This window comes from Peromyscus californicus, unplaced genomic scaffold (genome assembly GCF_007827085.1).
Source record: "Peromyscus californicus insignis strain IS unplaced genomic scaffold, ASM782708v3 Scaffold_9__1_contigs__length_137607984, whole genome shotgun sequence".
Lineage (NCBI taxonomy): Eukaryota > Metazoa > Chordata > Mammalia > Rodentia > Cricetidae > Peromyscus > Peromyscus californicus.
In genome coordinates, this window is record NW_026294617.1 from 63,635,451 (window position 1) to 63,661,879 (window position 26,429).

Below are 26,429 nucleotides of genomic sequence, written 5' to 3' on the forward strand. Positions count from 1 at the left end.
GGATGGTAATGTACTCTTGATGGTTCTGTGGTTTGAAGTATACATCCAGTAATTTGATATAATACAGAATTTTTTACTATGATGAACGCTGTGTAAATAAATTCTTGTTGTGAGAAGTAATACTTGTCGTGAGGTCCCTCTTGAGTCACTGACTCTTGAAAGTTTCTGCCATGACCAGGAAAAGGCCATCTTATCTTGAAATTCTTTGAGGATTATAAGGACAACAATTCTAAGTAAACACACGGCCCACTGTGTCAGGATTTCCCCAACTCCTATTTCATACACATCCTGGATGCTGCCAGGTATTCAGCAACACAACCAACAAAAATAGTAGTCAGCCCTTTTTCCCTTCTAGTCCAAACAGTTTAGTCGAGTTATAGCAGTCTTCTACATGGTACATTCCCCATTCCCCTCCACTCAGGAAACAATCTGTTAAATGAATATTCAGTCTGAAAATGGAGAAAACAAGCTTTATTATAATGATTTGAGATTTTTGTGCATGGTAACGATATACACACGACTCTTGTTTCTCCTATGTTTCAAGACAGAATTAATTTAAAGTTTTATTATAGACTAAAGCATCCAAAATACTGTGGTACGTATGTAGCTACGAACATACAAACACATTGATGCACAGCGTCCATTCTTCTGTTTAAATAGGCAGTCAGCATTCGGATTCATAAAAGAACATATGAGGAGGCTATATCATTAATGGATGGCAAAGAGCACAAGACCAGTGTTCTATACACAAAATGTATGAAACAGATCTGTAAAGGTGGAATGTACAAAATCTTCAAAGAAACAAAAAGGAAATGAACAGCCTTCATACTCATGGGCAGGCTCGAAAGGCTGCACAGTTGGGAATGATAGAAAGAATGTTAGGAGAGCATACTTGGTTGACACAACATCCCATGTTGTAAAGCAAAAGCGTCGAGGTTAAGGCTGTGTTGCTTTCAAAAGTTAATGGAAGTGCTGTACATTCATTGGAACAACATAGCTGATTATTAATCTCTTCTAGAATATTAATGAATAGCATCCACACATTCTCCACAAACAGAGCACACAATCAGCTACCACACAGTACATCATTAGAAAGTGTTTTGAAGATTAGCTTCGTGATTTGTAGCTTACTGTCATTTTTAAAACAAAACCAAAAAAAGCATTTATTTATACCAAACAAATTTTTAATGGGCACTTCGTTTCTTTTATGGCAATACTAGATTCCTAGTTATCAAAAATATTAAAATAATTGTAAATTTTAAAACCCTGCAACATTTACAGAAAGTAACGGTATTAGGACTTTATCGATTTTAAGGGGAATTAGATAAGGTTTGCATCAGAAAGCTTCAACTTTATCCTACTTGGAAAGGTCTTGTTTTAAAAATACTCACCAAAAACTTCCCTCTTCCCTTTTCAGAAGCTGGTGAATAGAGAGGCTGTCATAGAGTCCAAATGCACACCGAGACTTTTCCCATTTGAAGTGGTCTACAGATGACCTGGTGTTGGTCTGCTCTCTCCAGTTTCCTCCGTAGGTATTACCAAAGCGTTTATGCTAACCCTTTCGAGTGAGGCTCCATATACCTGGTAACGTACTGCTCTTCCAGTTCCTTCCCTGTGAGGACATACATACCCTGTACACGTAGTGGGAGCGGGTGTGCAGCAACTGCACAGACCAGGCATACTTACTGCCTCAAATTTTGTTACGTTTAGGAGACTCGGGGGCTTGTTTAGTCATGCAGACTAAAGTTTCATCAAAATCTTACACATCGTTAAAAAACTGACAAACAGTCCTAAAGGCTTTCTAGTAGTGTGTTTCTGGATGGTCAAGTGACTCCCTACCACCCCGTGTCCAGCAGGGGAGGTTTATGTCGGAGAAGACACACTGTCATTAACCTATAAAACCTAACTGAAGCTGTTTTTGTCCTTAGTGCCCAAGGGGAATTTGAATGCTTACTTTCTTCTCAGTGCTATGTATCATGAGTGTGTAACGGGTTCTATACAGTTGACAGAGATAAATAACAGTAACAGCAGCCTAGAACAAAAAAGCTACTTAGTCCGAATAATCCTTCTTAGTTTACCAGAAACCATTCCCATCAAACGAGACAAGATTTCATTTCGATCTTGTCTATTTGTATCTTAGCAGCAGCACTTCCCCCCCCCCCCCCCCCGCAAAATATGCTTACCATGAAGAAATACAGTAAGTGCGCACACATACCCAAGTGTAGAATGTAGTGTTTGCTGGAGTGCCCACAGCGGGTGCTTTAGTAGCCGATGGTGAAACAGATCTAAATGAAATATTTTTTCAGTCCAGTTTGTACCAATATTCATGTATTAAAAAAACTTCCTTAATTTGTATTATTTCCTACTGAGATACCAAGCCTGATATGATATTTTATATATGAGACTGATTGGTTTATGAGTTAATTTCTCAGGTCACAAATATCTCATTGTTGCACAAAAAGAATCATTCAGTCAATTCATTTTCAAATTAATAGTTGCAATCTGAAGGCACATGTAGAGCATGTGCCTCGCATGTCTGAGGCCCTGGGTTCCATTCCAAGAAAAAAAAAAAACCTGTGGCAAACTCTTTGAAAAAATGTTTTCTGCTTGTGAAAATTAACTAAAATTAATTTACTCATTTAAAAAAAAAAAAAAACCTTTCTTTTAAATAGCCCAGAAATAATCCTGCAGGCAGACTATTAATAAACAGCACTACAAAATCCCCCTCGACAGAATATAAGCTGTAAGAGGACAGAGATGCCTGTCTCTTTCACACATCCCTCAGGTCCCAGTGCCTAGATGCATTCCTGGACCCTGGTAGGAAGTCTGTAGATACAAATATTGAAGTTCATACTGAATGCTTGGGCTGCAGGAGCAGCCTAGCTATGGAGCTCTTGCTTAAGCATTTCTGAGGCCAAGGGTTCCATCCCCAAATGAAGAAAAAAAAAATTAAAACATAAACTCAAAGGCTTATTCCATGGTATTCAGAAGCAATCTTATTTTATCACTTCTTAAACTGGTATTGAATTTTATGTCTAATCTCAGACAGGCTTGAATTTTTAAAACTCCACAGAACTAAAATAATAATAAGCTAAACCCAAATGTAAGTCTTCTGAAAATAAAGTTTTCCCCCCAGATGTTGATGTGGACATAATAAATTAAATAGACCATTGGAGGTAGCTAGATTTCCCTTCTAAATTTTGTAACACTCCTGTATCAAGAACATTAGAATTTTAAGATAACAAGCCATAAACACCGTCATAGGTATGTAAGGGAAGTGTTTTCTTACAGTAAATATCTAAGGTGCTTTCAATGAAAGAAATCCCAAAACCATCATCAAACACATCAAACACAATTTTCCTGTTTGGTAGAAGAACTGAGTAGAAAAATCCATCAGTGGAAACAGACCACGTCTTATTTTACAGTATCCATGACAGGTAATGTTTCCCAAAAAAAATGCATTTATACTTAAAGGTAACTCAAACTCAGTTTTTCAAGACGTCTTTTTCTTTTGTCTTTCTTCCTTTTTTTTTTTTTTCTTGAAAGCAAAAGAAAGCCGTTTGCTGCCTGGAAGGCGGGCATCACCATCGTGCTGGAAAGTGGCAATGTTTACAGCCGCTGTGGGACTCCTTTCGCAAGGACGGCTTCAGATTGCAGCAGCCAGGGAATGTGCTGAAGGATGACTGGGCAATGCTTCTGTCTATCAGAGTGCTGCCTATTTCCACACACCAAGGATTCAACTATATATATATATACTTATATAATATGTATAATACATTCTATCTTACCCTAACCATGTATACTTGTCCCTTAATGCCTCTACTATTCATTAAACAATGATAAATAACCATAACATGCCCATACCTGTAATGCTCAACAGAACTTTGGTAACACTTGCTCTCTAAGGGGAAATCATTAATCAATCACATGCCTTTGGTTCACACCATCTTGTCCTCCAAAGGGCTGCTTATGGCTCTCTGTCCTAGGACACTGGTGTCCGACTACATGTGCTGACACTTTGCAGGAGGTAAAGCTTTCGCTTTTGTGATGTGGAAGAGGAAAGACATGTGAACACATGGCGCATGAACATGAGTTCTCTTGGTTACATTCCAGTGTGTTGAGGCTAGCAACCAAAGGGTCCCCCTTGCTTTTGCCATATGCCTTCCAAATCATCGGGGATTTCAGGCTTTCCTGAAAATATATTTCATTTTCTGATGCAAGGTGAGCAGAAAGAGAAGGTGAGGAGAACACACAAAAAAGATCTTTGATCAAACCCAGAAAGGTTGGGAAATTTGCATTGATTCTGATGGGCTCAACTCAAGAGGGCCCTGAGTCAGAGCTGGGAGGATCTTGCAAGACAGCCTTAGATTTTTCTAAAGTCACTTATATATGGTTGTTGATAACCAAAAACAAAAACAAAAAAGTGTCACCAGAGTAATAACATCTACTGTAAAAGTGAGGTTAGAAGGTCCCTTGGGTCTTGTGACCGAAGTTAAATAAAATAGGTAACTACAAGTTTTGTTCTTGGAAGCTCGATGCAAAGGCTACCATTCATTCACTGGTCAACAGATATGCTAATTCTTTTTAATGTCTGATTTGCAAAATTAATTTAACTACATAAATCCCTGTCCTATGAGCCATAGTTCACAGGTGTGAAACTTTGCAGTTTGTATAGATTCAATAGAAGAGATTCTTTTTAAATCCTAAAAGTGAATTACGGAAATTGGATAAACAGTTTTTAAGGAAATTGTTACATTCAGAAATAACCTTGGAAAGTCCACCAGAGGTTCTTCCTAGTATGAAAAGTCCTATTGTAATCTGGTCCCACATTGAAAACTCTGTTCCAGTTTCTAGTGCAAGACCTCAGTGCAGGGGTGTCCGCTGTTACTGTAAGTACCGATAGACCTTGAAACAGTGGTTTCCAGAGTCTGCAACCACAACATGGCCATCTGAAGTTAGGGCCAGGCCTTGGGGGCCGTAGAGGGGGTCAGCCGATGTGTTGATATAGGACAAAAATGATCCACTCCCATCAAAAACCTGCACAAACACAAAATCAGAGCACCATGAAAGTTACATATGCCAAAGAACGTGTATTTAAAAGGCACGTAAAAAAACCTTCTGGGTTTGTCCAGGCTGTTGCACACACATGATATTTGATGGTTAACCTTGGTTGTTTATTTGGTTGGATCTGGAAACAGCTATAAGATGGCTTCTGGGAACATCTGTAAGTATATTTCCTGAAAAGATTAGCTGGGGTGGAGGGTGGGTGTAACTCTCCCTCAGCATGAGCAGCACCTCCTGCTGGTGGTGTAGGCATAAAGAGGTCTGAGAGAGAAGTTACTGCTTTTGCCTCCCCCCCCCCCCCGCCCCCGCCTTCTGCCCTGGCTGGTAAGTGCATCTACCTCGTTGTCGTGGCCACCACCTCTGCTCACGTTGGAACTCAGCTGCTTTTTTGTTTTTTAATTTTTGTTTTTCAAGACAGGGTTTCTCTGTGTAGCTTTGACTGTCCTGGAACCCACTCTGTAGACCAGGCTGGCCTCAAACTCAGAGATCCTCCTGCCTCTGCCTCCTGAGTGCTGGGTTTAAAGGCATGTGCCACTATTGCCCAGCTGGAACCCAGCTTCTTTAGCCTTCCAACACAGGCTGAAGAAGACCTGAGGGTCTCTTAGAATCCTAGAATCCTCTAGGCCAGTGGTTCTCAACCTTCCTAATGCTGTGACCCTTTAATATAGTTCCTCATGTTGGGGTGACCTCCAACTATAAAATTATTTAATTTATACTTCATAGCTATAATTTTGCTACTGTTATGAATCATAATATAAATATCTGATATGCAGGATATCTGATATCTGACCTTCAAAGAGGTCTCAACCCACAGGTTGAGAACTACTGCTGTAGGGTCTAGAATAGACCCTAGTTACCAGATTGGGACCGCTGAGGCAGCAGCCTGGTAGACTAAGAAGGCTACCGGTTTCTTGGTCTCTCTAACATACATACGACTATGACTGGACTCACCCATCTGAGGTATGGAAGCCAATGTAATAACTCCCTTTGTGACATGCACTCAATCCATGTGCTCTGTCCTTGTGAGGACCCTAACACACAACCCTTGGCTCCGTTTACACTTGTCTTGTTTTCTCCCCTGCTCCCTCCGTGACTGGAGTCACTGACACAGAACTTGTTGGTTGTACATCTTATATTACTATGGCGGTCACATGTGCAATGACAAAACCAAGATTTCACTTTTCCTTGTTGAAGTCTATAGTTCAATGTGCCCATCTGGAGAGGCAACAGCTTAAAGCTGCCGAACTCTGAGAGTCCATGTGGTTCTGCTGTGATGAAGTAATAGGCACAGATCAACTCACAACATTTCCTCTTTTACAAGTTCCCAGGTTGGTTTCTTTGGACCATTATGTTTGGCCCACTTGGAGTTTTAAGAAGCAATGTAAATAGGCGGATGCTATGAGGCCACAAAATACAAACAGCATTGGTGGACCTTTGTAACTTGCCCAGCTCCTGCCTACTAAAGTATTAGACTCTCCTACCCACCACGATGAGAACAATGATAGAAATCTCATGAGTCACTCTCTCTTTTGAGACAGGGTCTCATGTAGTCCAGGCTAGCCCCAAACTTGTTATGTATTCAAAGATGACCCTAAGCTGCTGACCTTTCTGTCTCTACCTCCCATGTCAACGCCACCATGCTTAATCAGTCCTGGGGATTGAACTCAGGGCCTTGTGCATACTAGACAAGCACTCTACCAACTGAGCTACATACATCTTCATCCCAGAATGTCTCTTTTAATACAGAATTCTGTTGGGGTAATTAAGCAATACGTATGTGTATATATATATGAAATAAAAGCATGTTGCATCATACTAATATTCTCAATTATTTTCTTTTAACTGTGTGTTACACAGGGATTCATAGCCAGCTTTGGTTACATAATGAGACTATGTCTCAAAGAAAAAGAAAACTATAATATAGTAATTATATGTATAGTATACCCATGTATATATTTGGTTTGAAGTCAGTCAAGCTGGGCTTGAACTCTCTACATAGAGGAAGACAACCTGAATTGCTCCTCTTTCTTCCTCTGCTTCCCCATGTGCTGGGGTTATGAGCAAGTATCTGGCTTTGGATGTTTGCTTCTTTTTTTTTTTTTTTTTTTTGGTTTTTCGAGACAGGGTTTCTCTGTGTAGCTTTGTACCTTTCCTGGAACTCACTCTGTAGCCCAGGCTGGCCTCGAACTCACAGAGATTCACCTAGCTCTGCCTCCCAAGTGCTGGGACTAAAGGCGTGCACCACCACCGCCCGGCAATTACTACTTGTTGCCTGTGTTCACAATTAAGAAAAATAAGTCTTCACTTTCAGATTAGTAAAACATCCAAGCAGTACTTTTGTGTTCAAAGAATCTCTTGAATCCTATCTATGAGCCCTTTAGGGGTCTGAGGAGAACAACATTCAAACCAGAAAAAGAGCCCCGAATTAGAGAATTCTACACTAATGATGTTGCCTTCTGTCTACCTTTCCATTTAGAGTGTTCGGTCCTTCACATGAGATTATCTACAGTGTTATGACTTAACCAAGAAGGAAGAACATCCTAGGTCCTGGGATGGGCAACTTTTCACTGTTAACCATGTCAGCCATCTGCACTCCTTAGCATCTAATGTACCTGGATCCTGCTGTTGCCCCAGTCAGCCACAATGATGTTTCCATTCGAGTCCACTGCTACACCTGTTGGCGCGTTAAACTGCCCATTTCCTTCTCCATTGGAGCCGAACTTCAACATGAATTCTCCTTCCTGATTAAATACCTGTACGAAATATTGAAAGACTCTTTTATTTAAAATAGCTGACCCCAACTGTATTGTTTAAAAATAGCCATCTGAGCAAGCTATTTATAACAAGTCCTGTGACATGAGAAGTCTGAGAAAAGTGGTCTATAGACTAGACTCCTGTCACTTGTGTTTCCCAAATCATATTCAATCTCATTTATTATTAATTAAACAACTCTTCTTTTTTTCTGCCATTTACAACTGGTTACTAAGTATCTGTATTATTTTTATAAATTACAAGATACTATAAAAAATATAAAATATTATGAATAGATCTGGAAATATTTATTTTTAAACAATACTAAATATTATTCTATCTTCAAATAAGTAGCTTTATTGACTGGATAAATAAAAATTCAAGAATAGATACTACGTTTCTACAGGATAGATTGTTATTCAGTTTGGATAAGGTTTTTGTTAGGCCAAATATTCATGATTTATTATCATTTTACTATAGCAACATAATGTCGTACTTAGAATGCAGGCATTTATGTGTGTCAACGTGTGCACAGATATACAATGGCCATGGGTGAAGAATAACAAGGCTGTTTTATCTATTTCAGAAGGTATTTTAGTTAAAATGAAGAGTTTATAAATTCTAAAGCCACCACGATTAGAACCAACAGAGGCTATTCCAGGTGCAGGATAAACAGAACTCTTAAGGAAATGGTCTCATGCCTGGTGTGATTATCAATTGGTTACTGTGGTTTACTGAATGTTCTTTTTTTAGGGGGAGGTGGTGTGTGTATGTGTGTGTGTGTGTGTGTGTGTGGTTTTTCAAGACATAGTTTCTCTGTGTAACATCCTTGGCCGTCCTGGAACTCACTTTGTAGCTCAGGCTGGTCTCAAATTCACAGAGATCCTCCTACCTCTGCCTCCCAAGTGCTGGGATTAAAGGTGTGCGCCACCACACTCGGCTTTACTGAATGCTCTTATTACTAGTGATATGCTATACCTATCAAATAATAACAACATTGAACACATTTAATTAAATACACTAATGACAACACTATAGTAAACAATTTCATCTTGATGTTTCAGATGATACTTAATGGCTCTGAAATATTCCTGGGATGTTATTGTAAATATCCATTATGGTGATGCTTAGATGTATGGACATATTAACTTACAAATCAAGAAGTGTTATGGGGGCTGGAGAGATGACTCAGAGGTCAAGAGCACTGGCTGCTCTTCCAGAGGTCCTGAGTTGAATTCCCAGCAACCACATGGTGGCTCACAACCATTTATAATGAGATCTGTGCCCTCTCCTGGCATGAAGGCACACATGCAGTCAGAATACTGTATACATATAAATAAATAAATCTTTAGAAAAAAAAAAAGAAGTGCTATGGTCAGGGCACCTTTACCTTTAAAGTAAAGGTTGTTCACACTTGGACCTCAGAAGGTTCACAGCTCTGAGCACAGACCTGATCTGAGGATGACCTTTGAGTCGTCTTTGGCTACCTAGAAACAAGCACAGCCAGCTCTTGCTAACATGCTAGGTTGCAAATGCCAAGGTAGGCTGGGTATGCAGCAGGACAGCTAAGTGGCACAGCACTTGCCTAGCATATATGAAAACCTGAGCTTTATCTTCGGCAATAAGAAAAAAGAAGGAAAGAAGTAAGAAAGGGAATAGAGGGGGGTGGGAAAGACGGGGGAGAAGGGATAGGAAAAAGAGGAAGTGTTTAAAAGGCTTCCTCAATTCTTAGTCACATAGCCATTTTTACACAACGCTGCAGCTTTAAATACCAATGAGCAGGTGTTTGTGTTGGTGAAGACACTGTTATCCTATGCTCCTTCCTTTATTAATTCCTACATGTGATCTTGGTGGTCCTTGCTTACTTTTTTGACCCAGTATATTTTTCTTGGCATAGGTACATCTATTTATTTCTGTGTGTGTGTGTGTGTGTGTGTGTGTGTGTGTGTGTGTGTGTGTGTGTGTGTGTGTGTTCATTGAAGACAGGGTCTCAATACGTAGCCCAGGCTAGCTTCAAGTTTCTGATCCTTCCTGCTCCTGCCAACACCTCTGCCTTCACCTTGCGAGTGCTGGGAATTGCAGGCATGCACACCGTGCCTATCAGGCTTAGTTGTCTTGTGATTGAAACAAAATCCTTGTGGTACCTCCGCTCATCTGCATTTTGCTTTCCTCAGTCAGCCTTAGCTACCTGTAACTGTAGCAGGGAAGGAAGTGGGAAATTCCAGAAATAAATCAGTTTCAAGTAACGCCTACAGCAGGCTGCTGTTACAACTGTTGTATTTTATAATTAGTTATCACTGTTAATTGCGGCTATTGGACCTCAAATGTGTCTTCAGAGGTCCATGTGTTCAAGGCCCGCCCCCCCACATGCAGGGATGCTTGCTCAGAGGTGGACTTTCCAGGAAGTGAGTGGATCCTAACGCTCAGACCTCATCAATGGATTAATTCGCTGATGGGTTCGTTACTGGGACTAGTAGGAGGTGGCAGAAACTGAGGGCAGCCTGGCCTGTCTGGAGGAAGTAGGTTACAGAGGCGTGCTCTTGGAGAATAGAACTTATCCCTAGGCTCTGCCTCAGCCTCTCCTCAGCTTTGTTTCTGCAGGTGACTATGACTGAAACTCTGAGACCATGAACTGAAAGACACCTTTGCTTGAAGTTGTTATTCTCTGGTATTTTATCACAGCAACAGAAAGCTGACACAATTGCTTTTTGTATCGCATTTGTGAGTTAAACTTTATCACAAGTATGCATGCACAGGAAAAACACAGTATCTATAGAATCCGGACTATTTGTGGCTATCTGTGACTTGGTATCCACTAGAGGTCTTAGACTATATCCCCCAATTACATTGTAGAGCAGGTTGCTAAAAAAGAAAAAAAAAACCAAAACTATAGTAGACTACTTATTAACTCTGATTTATAGATTTACATTTACTAAGCAAGGATCACGTGAGTTGGGGCTACTGCTAGCTGCTCTGACATGGGAAACTAAACCCACACATCCATACAACAGCTGTCAGAGAGAAAAAAATAAAGCAAAGGCTGTGATGCTCTTAAGATGAAAAGTGAGCTTAAGTAATAATTGAAATAGCATCTCTATATCCTGAAACCATCACTTCTAGAACTTCAATAGTTACAGACATTTTATATTTTATGCTTCCAGGCTTATGTCATTTAGTTACTCACACATTTCTCGGAAGAAGACAGTCTAAGAGCTGAAATAATTTTTATGGCTTTGCTTTTTGTATGTGGATGAAGTTGTAGTTTAATAACACTGGCATTAATTCTTTCCTGATCTCAAAATCCTGCTCCTGCTGACTATCACCCCCACTTCAAAGTTTCCCCTAACCATCATTAACTGTGGTTCCTTCATCTTGGTGCAGGGGATTGAACCCAACACCTGTAACATGATAAGCATGTACTGTACCATGCAGCTGCATCTCCCAGCCCTCAGGAAATCTCCTCCCTCTGGAAATATAATACACTACTGTCGCCATTTCTGTGCATTTCTCATGTCGCTACCTGACTTGCATTTTGGTTACTTAAAAGGTTTTCTTTCTTTCTGGAGTCAGTCAAGGCTGGTAACTAGGAGTCCTTCCGTATACTGAGACCAGGCTGCTTTACACAGGCTACCTGGAGCAATGGGCAGGCAAAGCTTTGAGGCCACTGTGGGGCTTAAACAAGTGTTGTGCATTACTTCCAACTAGACCCATTTCTCTGTGAGAGCAGTTCAGAGTTAACGAGTGGCGCACTGAATAAGTACCTTGACAGAATGATTATGGAAATCTGTAATGATGATCTCATTATTGCTATTTACAGCTGCAAAATGGGGACCTGCAATAAAATAGGGGTGGGGGGAAACACATGAGGGTCCCAACAGCAAAGATGATTCCAACACAGAACAAGGTTAACACATTGACTTAATTAAGAAAGGGCAAAGAACCAGAGTCCCAATCCCCGGACAAGCACTCAGCCAGACATCCAGCCCCAGGAAAGCGGGGTTCTGCACGTTTCTAGCCCTGTGACTGTCCGCTCTGGCCTCTCCCCACCAAGTGCCTAAGAGGGGCAGCCCTAAGGAAGTAGGATAAACAGGAAGTATCAGCGACCTTTCTCTGTACCACCCTCTGTAAGCCATACCTACTACCTCTTGCTTTTCGCTAAGTGAGGGAGTCCTACAAAGAAAAACATGGTCATTCTCAGCTCTGGGAAAGAGGCTCCAAAATATAATTTTTCTACTGAAAAAAAAAAAATTTGCATTGTATAATACTGAGTGACTGTTCAGAATCTGGGCCAGACAAAGAAGGAGAGAATAAACACAAGGAGAGAAGATGCCAGCTAATGCGAAATCCCCACAAGCATCCTTTGAAAAGGAAAATCAATGGACTGTGCTCAGCCTTTTCGTGCAGATGTGCACATCCAAAAAGCTTGTGATTGCAAAGTTGCACAGAGCGAAGTGGAAAAGATTGCCTTCGCTGCTCTCAGCAAATACCCCACACTCCCGTCCTCCTATCGTAACCAGCAAAGGGGAAATACAAGCCCATCCTGAGACTCATTAAAGGAAACTGCACGATAGGAAACAGCCACTCACTGTTCTTTAAACACTTGTGTTTTTAAAATAGTTTATTTTAAAATGTACTATCTTAATACACATATTTGAAAATCCAGTGTCAGCTGTGTGAACAGTGATCGGTAAAAGCCACCGTACAAAGGTTGTACTCTGGACTGAGCCTTCTCAGGACAACTGGGAAGTGTCTACATTGCTTCTGCTTTGGTCCCACCCCCAGAATTCTCCCCTAAAGCCAGCACACACACCGGGGACGGGGCATCTTCAACATGCTCAAATATCATGCAAACGTGAGCAAAAGAGGCATAGAAAAGGGGGTTTACATATTACCATCGAGTGTACCTGCAAACTGCCTGTCCCCATTTCCTCGGCTACCAAACCTGGTGACTATTTTCCCGTTTGGCTGGAAGATGAACACGCAGCACGCCTTGTTGTCCACCACAATAATGTGCCCGTTGCGGTCCACAGAGACTCCTTTGGGCCCCATCAGTTTTCCCGATCCAATTTTTGTCTGTTAGAAACAAGTGCAGAAACTGAATATGGACATCGAAGTTCAAAGCATTACCGAACCAACCTGAAGCTAGTTAGTCGTTATCTTAGAAAATCTTTTGCTCGAATGTTCTCAGTACCACGTGGAACAATGTTATCTCTGTCCCAGAACATCTGCTACTGGCATTTATATAAAACTTTTTTTTTTTTTTTAATTTTTCGAAACAGGGTTTCTCTGTATAGTTTTGGTGCCTGTCCTGGATCTCGCTCTGTAGACCAGGCTGGCCTAGAACTCACAGAGATACTGTGGCTGTGCCTCCCGAGTGCTGGGATTAAAGGCATGTGCCACCAACGCCCGGCTATAAAACCTTATTTTTAAGAAGCATTTGCCACCAAACTTAGGCCACAGTGCCCTTCTAAATGGACACTTGATGAAAGATGACAGTGTCTAGAGAAAGACATGTTTACTCCTGCTGCTTGCCTTGAGCACATCTGAAGGTGCACTGATAGATTTACTCACTCCCTTTAACTTTAAGATTCCTTATATTTTTTCTAAAAAGTTTTAAAAATCAACTTTAATAATATCCAATGTTATTTTAGAAACAAATATAAATAAAAAAAAAGTCAAAGGTTTAGTGTAAGCAAAGTAATAGTAAGCAGTTACCAAACAGAGGCCATCACTACTGCTGTTAGACATCACGCTCAGTACTAAAATCTCAGGCATGTGCCATTAAATCTTATTAGAATTAAGTTCTACATGGTTGGAAGTCACATCTATTCCATCCACCACTGTGTAGTCAAAGCCTGCCACACTCACTGGTACATAAATGGTACTCGACAAATATTTGTTTAGCACATTAAAAAACAAAAGTCTGGAATTATTTATAAGCTAACCTAATTATGGCTATTAAAAGTGTGTGTGTGCGGGGGGGTACATGTGTGTAGAGGCCAAGGTCAACTTTGGGTGTTGTTCACCAAGAGACGTACATACACCTTGTGTTTTGAGGCAGAGTCTCTCACTAGCTTATAGCTTGCTAGCCAGGCAGGTTGGCTGGCCAGGGATCTCCGGGGATCCGCTCTTCTCAGCCTCGCCAGCACACATTATTATCAAGCATTTTTCAGCATGTGTTTTGGTGATTAAACTCAGGCTCCCATGCCTACATAGCAAACACTATACTGACTGAGCCATCTCCCCAGCTACCCAGTCATGACTAAATCCTCTCGTTTTCATGGTGTTTAATAGGGGGAGCAAAGCATTAGTTTTTTTTGTTTTTGCTTTTGTTTTTATCAACCATACGCTTGTATATACTATAGTTCTGTATTTATTGATTCAACTGTCAGAACACGGTCAAAAGAATGACCCATGGTGAACAATGCCTTGGGGAACTGTGAGAGAGGCTCCAGGAAAAAAAGGCAGAGGGCCTTTTACCTCAGGTGCATTTTGTTCCCTGGATTGTTCTTGGATGTGATTTCGTGTCTCCTGTGACAAACATTTACATTTCAATTTATATGTTTATTCTTGTTGGATGTCAGAACACAGCTATAGAACCCAATCTGGTCAGTGTACCCTGAATCTGGATATGGCCTTCTGCCTTGCTTTTATGCTTTCCCAGATATAATCTGTAGTACGTGCCAGGCAATTGTGTTTAAATTGGTCTGTCCTGAGTAAGTTCTGGGAAAGGGCAGCTCTGTTAATATTTAGTATGTGCTTAATGGGGTTTATTTACATGTTTTTCTGATCATGTTTCTGTGAACTCAAACAACCTTCTTTGGAGCATTGCTTGCTTTGTTACATCTGTCTATAAAAACACACTGAAACCAAAGTAAGGTTGTCTACAGCAGTAGACTGTAGTCTGCCCCATTCTTTCAGGTCCTCAGATCCCAGGTCCAGTAGACAAGATCTGCATAGGTTGACAAAAGTTGACATTCAACCAACCTCATATCAAAGATATTCAAGGGGGACCCCACTTGTGTCTCTACTGAACATATGTAGACTTTTTTCTTGTCACAATTCCCTAAACAATACAGCACAATAAATATCTACATGGCACTTGTATTGTATTAGGTATAAGTAATCTAGAGGTGATTCAAAATATAAAGGTGTGCATAGCTGATATGCAAACTGCATCATTTTGTAGGAGAAAGCTTCACAATCTTGGGTCTTGGAGTTCAGGGGGGTCCTGGAACCAACCCCATATGGAGATTGGACTTCTGCAGAGAAAAGTCAGACACCAGAGTCTGCAGCCTAGAAAGTGGGGTCAGTGGTGGCAAAGGAACTCTTACTTTTTATTTTCGACTTTTTTGTACACATGAAAGCCTATTTGTGTTGTCTTTTAAATTAAAAAACTAACCCCCACTAATTACATTTCATATGTTCTGCTACAGAACCCTTTCTTTCTTCAATTTAGCACTACCTGATAGAAATCTGTGAACCATGGATGAACACTTTAATTTTTTAGATTTATTTATTTTATTCATGTGTCTGAGTGTTTTGCCTACATGTATGTCTGTGCATCATGTGTGTGCCTGGTGACCTCGGAGGTCAGAAGAAGGCATGGGATCCCCTGGAACTGCCGTTACAGACAGTCGTGAGGCACGTGTGAGTTCTGGGTTCTCTATGACGAACAACAAATGCTTCATCCACTGAACTGTGTCTCCAGCCTGCACGTATGTGCTCTTAATTTCCTTATACAGCGATGGAGTTTTCTCGGAATCGGACTTTTCAGGTGAGTCTTTATTTTTCCAAGTTTACAAAATGATGGAGATTCAGGTGTGACCTCCTTAGAGCAGAGACACCAGTACTTTGAAAGGAAACATCTTGTCTTAGGCCAGGGAATCCCTTGCGTAAGTTTGGTTCCGATGCCGCAATGAAGCCCAAGGATCAAAGCGTCTTTAACATAATGGCATGTAAGGAAATCGCTCACGTTCTTTTGAGTCTGAAAGGAAGGGATCCTACAAGATCAAAAGGAGAGCCGGCACTCTCTTCATCACTGCCTAATAGGACTGCTACTTAACATTATAAACAACAGTAGTTACTTAAAATGACTCAACCATATAATACCAAGTGGATAATTATCTCGGATGAAAACAGAAGCCAAAGGATTATCTTAGTTCTTCTACCAGAGGACGCCGGCCTGGCACATCTACAAGCACAACTCAGAGCTGAAACCGAAAGTCCCTTTCCACCACCTCCCACTACTGCTTCCAACTCAGCTGCACCGAATTCTACCGAGTTAAACAAGGAGCCATGCATTTGGCCTCACTGTGTTTCCTCTCTATCTTAGAATAGGAAGAAACATAGTTCAGATTTGGGCATTAGACAGTTAAAAGAGAGCACTTAACCCAATGAATGGCTTGCAAGTTGAAGAGGAGAAAGCTGAGACATTTTAGAATACACTGGCCATAAAGGTCACCATATTTGTGTTCATTCATATATATACTTAATTTTTTTTCTGATTACAAAAGACTCCCAGATGGGCTGGAATGTATAAGCCACGAGGGAAGATGAAAGAGAAGACATTAAAGGAGGCAGAGAGTGATAAATCTTAGACTACAAGACAGATGTCTATAAAAACGGTAGTAAGATGTTACACATTGGAGATAATTAGGAAGAAATATAAAGACTGCGGCGATAAAAGGTAAGTCAGTCACTCTGCTGATTTCACTAAGTCCCATTAAAGAAGCAAAAATAATAATCTCTGGATTGAAGCCTGCATACCTGGATGAACTTTTTTTTTTTACAGTGTTTTTTTACTCAAGTGTTTTCATGTGCTATCCTTTCACCTTAATGGGATCTAATCAACATCTGTTTTAAAGATGTTCTTGCTGCAATAGGTAACATCCTCCCCCTGTCCTCTAGGGGGCACCAGTGCTCCACAGTGTGTACTGCACTGACTGCCAAGCAGTGCCCAACTCTAAGCCCAGTTCTTCCAAGTATTTATTATAGCTATTGACATATCAAGTCGTGTGTGTGTGTGAACCATCCCCATCAGGGAGCCCTTCTCTCTTAGCTAGCAAACGCTCGCTTAATACGAAAAAGCTGCTGCAGCATTGGCTCCCAATGTACAGATCGATACTCATTTTGCTGGAGGATGAAACAAGAATAAGCAGGTTTTCTCCAAACTAGAGGACTTCTGAGAAGACAGCTACCGGTTTTCTTCATATTCCTACCAGAGCCGTCACATTTGGGTGTTTGGAAGAAACAGACAGGTGAGAGAGCTTTCTATACACATGACCGTTACATGGGGCTATTTCCAGCGGAGCCAGAAGTTCAGGGTCTACTCAATACCTATGCGCAATAATGCAGTGTTAACGGGGACAGTCGTTTATTTCCTCAGGCTGAAAAGGTATTGCCTCACATAAAACAAAGGCTCTAATCTGAGAGTTAAAACATATGTCACTCATCTCGTAAATATTATCTCATCAATGTTGTGAGATGATTGGGGCAATCCAAAGACTTCAAATGCCTGCGATCAGAGACTGAGTGAGATCCACCTTCAAGATTCCAGAATGGGTTAGGAAAACACACTTCCTTCAGGGAAGGAAGTGTGGTGTGGTGGCCACCAAACACTTGCCTGAGGCCATGAAGCCCGAGTCACAGCTGGCCGCACAAACTTTATGTTTTGGAAAGGATTACAAGGGGCATGGAAAAGATCGTTTCTTACATGAGACACGTGTAAAAATCCAGGAATAAAATCTCATTTAATTTGTACTCAAATCCTATGAGATAAGTGTTTTTACACTGTGAATTTTAAGTACTCAGAGAAATGATATATTTTTCTAAAGGCCAAAAGTTAATAAAGCACAGAAATGGGATTCCAGTGGTTGATCTGAGGGAAAGTCCATGTTGTCAGATCAATTAGAAGCCTTCCTTAGGTTGGGTGAGGGACTGCGTAAAGCATGGTACACATGGCCTTCCAAAGGACTGTTGACCCACTCACTGTCTTATAATCTCGTGGATATAGGTACAGATGGGCTGAGTGGTAGCAATTCTTTGGTGACACTTTAGAGGAGAATGCTATTGTCACTGCTGGCCTACCCTACTCTTTGGTGACTTGTGAGGGAACAGGAGCTGTTATGGTTGGATCTTGAATATTTCCCAAAGACCCAGCTGAGGAAGCCCTAGTCCCCACTGGTGCTATTGAGCGGTGGTAGCACCCAGTGGAAGAAGGGAGGTCACCAGGGCAGATCCCTGAAGGAGGCTGTGGGGCCCTGATCACTTCCTCTTTGCTCTGCGTTCCTGCTGCCATGAGGTCAGCAATGCTCTCCATCATGTGTGTCCCTTCGCCACAGGACCAAAGTGACCACAAGGACCCAGTGACTGTGGACTGAGGCCTTCAAAATTGTGGTCGGAACTAAACGCTTTCTAAGTTGATTTTCTTACACATTTTGTCTCAGCAATAAAGGGCTGACTAACAGAGACACACCATTTTTACATTTTGCAAAAAGAGGACAGAAGAGCAATAGCATATATCACGTGACAGGATCCCAGACTGGAGGGGAACCGGCTTCACCTCTCTACAGCCTCCATTCTCTTTTCCTTCCTAGTTCTACGCGACATTCTTTAATGTTGTGTTTCCAGGGACAACAAATAATGTACGGCTGACATTCCTTGTGCGTTAGGATTTTTCCTTCCAGGTGCCTGTGTCCGTTTTAAAGGTGAGAAATGGACATTATAATGTCGTTTCTCTCATGTGTTCCACCACAGGCCTGAGAAAGTAGAAAGCACTCTGTGACAGTCTGGAAATTCATTTGAGAATCACAAACTGCCTCTTTATAACCCTTTGCAGGGGGCTTTTTTTTTTTTTTTAAAGTCAAATTAAGGTAACCAATATAGTTTTCCAATAAACATGATTTTTAAAGCAAGCAAGCAAACTATTGCTTTATAAAATAAGTCACATTTAGAATATGTATGGGTGTGTATGCATGTATGTGCATCTATATGCATATGTATATGTATGTGTACATATGTATGTGTGAATGTGTGCATATGTGTGTGTATGTAAGAGAAAGAAAGAGAAAGAAGGCAAGTTTATAAAATTATCACAGTTACTCTCATTTAATAAAACTGAGATTGATGACCCCATATGAAGAATTATGGAATACTGACTGGATTGGATTTAAACAAAGAAAAACATAATTTACTGCCATATTTTTTGTTCTTTCTACTATTTAGTGGCCAGATGGTGGTCACTCTTACCTTAAACTTCCCGTCACTGGAGAAAATGCTAACCCACTTGTTATCGTAATCTGCGATGATAATGTCCCCACTAGGGTGCACTGCTACCCCAGTGGGCCGCTGTAGCTGTCCGGGTGATCGTCCTCGGATGCCAAAACGACTTTTGAATTGCCCATCATTGGAAAATATCTGTACAATGAATTTACACACTCATTAGAATCTGAGTAGCACAGAAATCAGCGGGACAGGAAAAAAGCATTTGTCAAATACACTACAGATCAGAACATGCCAATGCTGCTTAAGAAATCCCCCCATACACACACACACACACACACACACACAGACACACACACACACACACACACACACACACACACAAGAAAACAAAATTAAAACAAACAGAAACAAAAGTCTGCATAGTCCTTTTGTTTCTTCCCCATATCATTTATCTTGAATCTAAAATATAGAAGTATACACCTATCTCTAGCCAACACAAGCAGTCAGAGGAGCACACGTAGGGCTATACCTGCACACACTGGTTGTTACTGTCTGCGATTAATATCTTTCCACTCGTAGATGCAGCTACACCTTGAAGGTTTGTAAATTCTCCTTTATTTCTTCCTTTGGTGCCTAAGAATAAATGAGAAAAGCATAGAAACTAAGTTATAGATAATTAGGTTAGCAAACAAATAATTTAAGCTTCGATAAGTAGCCTAAGAATATATTGTCTTTTTCCTTTTCCATGATAGAGATGGAACCCATGGCCATGTGCATGCTGAGCATGTGTTTACTGGGCTACAGCCACGGCCTCTGCATTGCCTTGGATACACATGGGCGGGAAGGCTTCCCCTATAACTTAATCCATGGACTACTCACTTTCTCCTTCAGACCAATAAAGTCTTTGCAAAATCATTCTTAATCAAGTGCAAATTTTCTCTAATCAATCTGTAGCTGAATACTAATGTGGTTAAAATATATTCAGCTTTCACGAAGAAATAATAAAAAAAAATATTCCAACCGTGGAGTTACAACCAGAGAGGAGTGTTTTAGAGTTCTGTCAAAATCTCACTCTTCCTCAGTAGCTCTCGGGGAAAGCCTGGACATGTGGCCTTCAGAGCACGTAATGCACCCTAAAGCCACAGATGTCATGAATGATCCCTGTGGTTTTCACACGCTGGATCCACTTCTGCATTCTTCTCTAAGACTTCATTGGCTATGTATATTCCTGATGACTTCTTTTGTTTTTGTCTTTTTTTTTTTGAAAGGGTCGTAGTGTGTGTGGCCTAGCCTGGCCTTGAGTTTGCCCCTTGCCTTTGTCTCCATAGCCCTGGGCGTCAGGTCAAACCGGCCACACTTGGCCTCTGGACTCCTTGATTACAAGGACAGAAGAGAAAGAGAAGGAAAGCGACAGTGTCCCATCGGTATGTTCACAGTTGTCCCTTTTTACTTCAAAAGATCACTGAATGTTAATGGGTGGAAACAGACAAAGTACCTAAAAATGACTTAGAAAGCTTAAAATTTAATTCCTAGTGAGAAAAACAAATGATCACTTGATGTACATTAAAAGAGCAGTTGAATATTTTTTAGCCGTCAATAAAGTGCTTGAGGAAAGTCAGGAGGGCATGCTGAGGGGGCTGGTGTCAGGCACAGACTGCAGGGTGGCCTGGGAACTGACTCTCCAGAAACAGAAGTGAGTTTAGGCTTGAAACTGGTGATGGATAAAACTCCAGAACCAATCAACAATAGAATTGCTGAGCAGGACAATTTTGGATCAGCTGGTTTTCACCAGACTGCAGTGGCCGTCCTTATACCAAGGTCCGGGCCCTCTTAAGCTCCTTTGTGTCTTCTGTGTCTAATGTCTCCAAATATGAGAGAAAAAAAAAATTCAGATCCCCAAAGATAAAGCCCCACATCATGAAGGAAACAACTGTTTCACTAGACATACCACTTGGTCCACAAGGATCTTTGAAATAAGCGTGACCGCAGAATGAGTGAACATGTTTTTAAAATGGTGGGTAAGAGCAGGGCATTGAGGTACCCAAATGGAGCCCCAGCAAGGCAACTGCTTGAGCCCAGGAGTTCAAAGCCAGCCTGGACAACAATTGTGAGAACCAGGCTCACAACAAACAAACAGACAAATAAAAATATAAACAGATAAACAAGATGACTTAGCATCTGGTCATACAGGTGAGGAAGCTGTGGTTGGCCCTGTAAAGAGGGATGTACCGATGCAGTTTGTTTTGGGCCTCCCTGCTGATGTCTGAATAACTGGACACGGGAATAGCAAAACTGAGGACCAGGAAAAGAAAGAATTCTACAATGTTCATTTTTCAAACATCTTTTTAAACATGCTAAGTGTTAATATTCTGACCCGCCCCTTGGGACCGCCCTGGGTCCTGACAAAGAAGCCTCTTTTTAAGTAAAAACTCCACCCCTTTCTCTCTTTCTCCCTCTCTCTCTCTTCTTTCCTATCTTCTCTTTGTCTACTATAATAAACCATTTCCACACGGATGTAGTGTCTGGGTTGTGAATGTCCACCCACCTCCCCGCCGCCATGCCCACATGGAGCAGGTCACCCCCCTAGCCTGCAGCTGCATCTGCCCAGCATGCCAGCATGGTTCCCTGCACAGTGGGATACCCTGGCCTGGCCAGCTGGGGGTTTCCCACGCGTGCACAATTCATAACAGTAAGGCCAATGCTTCTAAGAAAAATAAGGACCCAGATCCCTGTTTTTCAAAAATACACCCAGAATCCCAGCACACCCAAGGGTGGGGTGAAGAAGGAGAATGGGGTGAGACAGATAGATAGTCCATGTCCCAAAATAAACAAATTTAAAAATTCATAAACAAAAGCATGAAGTTATCAGAAGGAGGCATCATGACCAATTTGAAAACAAGAGTCTTGGGGCCCACGGGTGTGATGTCTTAGGTCAGTCCCAGAAGCCTGGCAACCAGGATTCAACCCCTGAAACCATGTAAAAGGTGAAAGAGTGAACAGACACACTGTTGTCCTTTGAGCTCCACACATGTGGTGGTATATCACACACATATATACAGTAGTAGTAATAATAATAATAATAATACATTGTTTTTAAAGAGCAAGAGGCTTATAACTGGGAATGGAACAGAAACAAGAGAAGTGACCTGAAGGAAACCCCAGTGCTGTGGAGCCTTTCACGTGTGGATGACGAGGAACACAAGGGGAGAGCCAGACACCAGAGCAGAGTAGATAAACAGGGATTGCTGTCCTTCAGGTGCAGGCAGGGACAGACACCACCTGCGGATCTCCTCCCTTTAACCTTTTGTCTGTCTGGTAAGGACAAAGGCCATTGTGTTTCCAGAAGACTCAGTGGGTGACAGGAAATGGAGAGAACAGTGTCAGTGAAAGCCAACACTGTCCTGTTAAAAAGATTCCACCTGCTTACAAAACACACAGGAGACCTTGGCATAAGGGAAATACAGGTGCCCGGAACACCAACACATGTCTGTGCTGTACAAAAATAAGGCCACATTTCTGAGCATCAGTAGAAATGGGAAATAACTGTATTGGGGTGGGGGCAGGAAGACATTTAGTTAAACTCCATGTCAGAACCCAGTCAGAACCCGAGGCGGGAAGATTCTGTCTTTCTGCAATGAAGGAGAGAACTGGGTCACCAGAGCATTGGGACAAAGCACAGTGCTGAGAAGAGGTTTGGCAGGCTCAGCAGGGCCACTCAGCAGGTAAAAGGCATCACCACTCCAGGGACGTGCAAGCCTGCCTTCTTGTCCCAAATCCCACATAAAAGAGAGAACTGCCTCCCAAACGTTGTCCTCTGACATTCACATGCATGCTTACACACACACACACACACACACACACACACACACACACACACACACACACACACACGTCTCTCTCTCTCACACACACACCACCACCACCAACAACAACAACAACAACAACAAAAAGAAACGACCATTTAAACTTCGCTATGGTAGAACCTCCCTCTCTACCCATCTCCTCCTCCCCACTTCCTTCTCTTTAGGTGCTGAAGACCAACCATCCCCCACCCCAGCCTTGCACAGGCCTGTGCTGTATCCTGCCCTCATTCTTAGGAGCACCTTTTGTCTTGCCAGAGATCCCACCACTGTTTCTTTTTCATGAACAGTGTTGGAAAGCATGGCGGATGAGTGTTTTTCCTGAAGATTAGACGTTGGCATCAGCGTCCTCTTGGAGGACAATTGATGTGGATTACTTCTTATTGGAAACTAAAGCAGATGCTGAGCAATGCTGTAGTGTTGTGAGGATAGAATATTCAAATGTTTGTAAAGGAGCTTATCATGAAAATGAAGTAGATAGAAATTACGGAAGTTGGAAATTTTTGGGGATCCAGCTTTACATTTCCAGCTCCTTAGGAAATTCTGGTTTGGTCTACAGACAAGCCTCTCCCTTCTCTCTACAGTATTCTACATGAATGAAGAGGTCTGGTGATGCAGCTCAGTCAGAGAGCACTTTCCTAGTGCGTTCAAGACCTTGGGTTCAATCCTTGGCCACACAGGTGTACACTCGCACACACATGCACACACACACATACACAGAGAACACTGAAAATATGTAATGAAAATGAGTTCTTCCACAACACAGATATGTAAAACAGCACATACGTAGATAGTACTTATCAAATATTTTCCTGTCTAGTTTAATGTAAATAAAAGATTCATTTCACACCTACTTGTGTTGGCTACTAAATAATCAACAGAATGTTAAGGAAGGTATAAATAATTTGGGAATAATCTCAAGATAATTAAACTATTTTTTTCTTCTGGATGCTAAGCTAGCCTATGAATCACAAGAGGAATTTTCAAGCCAACAGCTTCAGAGCCCTGTGCCCCTTGACCACTTCCAAATGCCCAGGAGGTGAACCCCTAAACTGAATCCCGGGGATCAACAATATGTATCTCCTCTCACCACCCATCCCAAATTAGTATGCAAGATGCTCTGAATGAAAGAATCTGCCAAAAAGTTACTGAGGCAAGAAGAGTGTCTAACACAGGATATTCAACCAGGCAGGTGCCCAGTTAATGCTTGCTAAGTAAGTGAATGCGTGAATAAGTTCATGGCGGGCAGTAAATTATAACTCATGTTGCATCATGAGAAAATGAAATAGTCAGCAATTTGCGCAGCACCTTCTTATAAATTCTCTCCCATGAATCAGCAGGACAAAGAGCATCATTTCCGTTGTGCAGATAAAGGAGGTTGGAGCTAGACATATCACAAAGGCAACCAGAGACGAAAGAAAGAACAAAGCTGCATTTTCCCAATACACACACACTTTTTTATTTTCCAGCTGTGGCAGTGTATGCCTTAATCCCAGCACCCAGGAGGTAGAGACAGACAGATCTGTTGCATCTGTGAGTTCCAGTTGAGTCTGGTCTACACAGTGAGTTCAAGGATAGCCAGGGACACATAGTGAGGCCTTGTCTAAAAATAATAATTTATATGTATGTGAGTGTGCGTGTGTGTGTGTGTGTGTGTGTGTGTGTGTGTGTGTGTGTGTGTGTGTGTTACACGTGCAGGTGCCCACAGAGGCCAAAAGACGCCCCTGGAGCTGAAGTTACTGGCTGTTCTGAGCCATCCTATATGTACTGGGAACTGAACTCCAGTCCTTTGCAACAACAGCCATCTCTCCAACCCTCTGTTGTTTCTTTTTAGACTTTAACATGCCAGTTTTTTTTTTGCTGGGGGGTGGGGGTGGGAGGGGTGGGGGTGGGGGGGGTGGGGGAGGGCGGCGGTAACATGGATCATATTTTGCCAGTGGCCACGTCAGAGGAGCAGCAGTTGGTGACTGAGCTTCAGCTCCAGAATGTCTCTCGCTAATGCTGTGCCTTTAAATGTTTGCTGCTGCCATTTTTCTCTGGTATCTGGCATGGTGTGCATGGGTGTGGGAGGGACCCCCACTGCCTTTAATGTAGTGTGATTATCTCATGGAAATATCCCATTCTATGGGGCATGTTCACCTGTGGATTATTATGATGATGGTTTCCTCTTAAGCTGTACTGTTTAACTGAAGCAATTATTTTATACAACAATAGAGTTAGTTTAAATAGAATTTTGATGATTGAGAGTTTTTTTTTTTTTTTTTTTTTTTTGGTTTTTCGAGACAGGGTTTCTCTGTGTAGCTTTGCGCCTTTCCTGGAACTCGCTTTGGAGACCAGGCTGGCCTCGAACTCACAGAGATCCGCCTGGCTCTGCCTCCCAAGTGCTGGGATTAAAGGCGTGCGCCACCACCGCCCGGCTTGATTGAGAGAATAAATACAGTAAGGGATTGTAATAGAGATTACTTTAGTGGGAAAATTAATAAAGGGAATGGCAGGATATGGTGTTGCCCCCACCCCTGATAGAGCAGGGGCTGCAGAGGATAGAAAATAAGAACAAGGAAGTGTCGCACAGCTAGGAGGAGCCCTATAGACTGTGGTTTAAGTTAATGATTAAGAAAAACAATTGAGTCCCAGAAGCTAGCTCAAGTTCTTTTAATCTTTAATGTTGGGAGATATGTTCATGGGTTTGGGTGCACAACATAGTTAAAACAAAGCTTCAACTAATGACTTAAGGTTAGGTTAAGATGTTTTTGTTAATGGCTTTGAGGTAGAACATCTTGGGGAACAATTTAAAGTTTAGAAAGGCACATATCTGAGTGAGGGACTCTTTGAGGTCAAAAAACAAGAACAAAGACAGTTAGGTTATTATTAGCTGACGTGCCTTTCTTGCTAGGATGGGTTGGTGATCAAGGGTGGTGATTAATTCCTTGTGCCCATTTCTGCCCTCAGCTTCCTGATATAAAAAACTGTTGATGAATGAGTGTGCACCCTGAGGATTGAAAGTAGACCTGACTGTATTTCATATACAAATGTTTAGATTTGTGAATCTTTTAAGATTTTTTATAAGATTACATTTTAAGAGAAATAACAAAGTGGTTGATCCTTTCCTTGTAACTGCAAAACGCAGCCTGCCAGGAAAAGAACTGGCTTTGAAAAATATCTTGCTTTCTTATACTTCTGTTAATCTATAACAAGCTGCTTGGACATGAATGTATGTGGGTTCTTGAGAATCATTTGTTTTTCACCTCCGATATATAAAATGTTTAAACATGTAAGGGGAATGGGAAACATGTTTTTCACTTGTATTCATTGTAATCATTCACTTGAAAAATAGAATGTAAGTAATAGGTATTCTGTACCCCAATAATAGGTTTCTCTGCCAACACAGTAAGCCAGATCAAGCCAAATTAAAAAGTAAAATAACAGGTATATTTGAACAAAGCACTTCTGGGTGAATCCTCCAGCCCCCAGAGATGAGGCCAGGGAAAGAGAGCAGGAGAGAAATCATATGGCTGCTCTGAAGAAGGG

General features: G+C 41.6%; 1 protein-coding gene across 9 annotated transcripts in view; it reads right to left on the reverse strand.

Moving 5' to 3' along the window:
* Positions 1-450: 450 nt before the first annotated feature.
* The window catches only part of Trim2 (tripartite motif containing 2), a 159,554-nt gene continuing 133,575 nt past the window's right edge, over positions 451-26,429 (reverse strand). For 8 of the 9 annotated variants that reach the window (XM_052731849.1, XM_052731846.1, XM_052731850.1 and 5 more), the window contains exons 7-12: positions 19,571-19,674; positions 19,066-19,233; positions 12,708-12,888; positions 11,577-11,647; positions 7,677-7,817; positions 451-5,037 (exon numbers count right to left, since the gene is read on the reverse strand). In XM_052731849.1, the coding sequence (XP_052587809.1) occupies positions 4,885-5,037; positions 7,677-7,817; positions 11,577-11,647; positions 12,708-12,888; positions 19,066-19,233; positions 19,571-19,674 (818 nt within the window). In that variant the 3' untranslated portion in view covers positions 451-4,884. The remainder of the gene's footprint in view (positions 5,038-7,676; positions 7,818-11,576; positions 11,648-12,707; positions 12,889-19,065; positions 19,234-19,570; positions 19,675-26,429) is intronic. The other variant, XM_052731845.1, reaches the window with a different exon arrangement.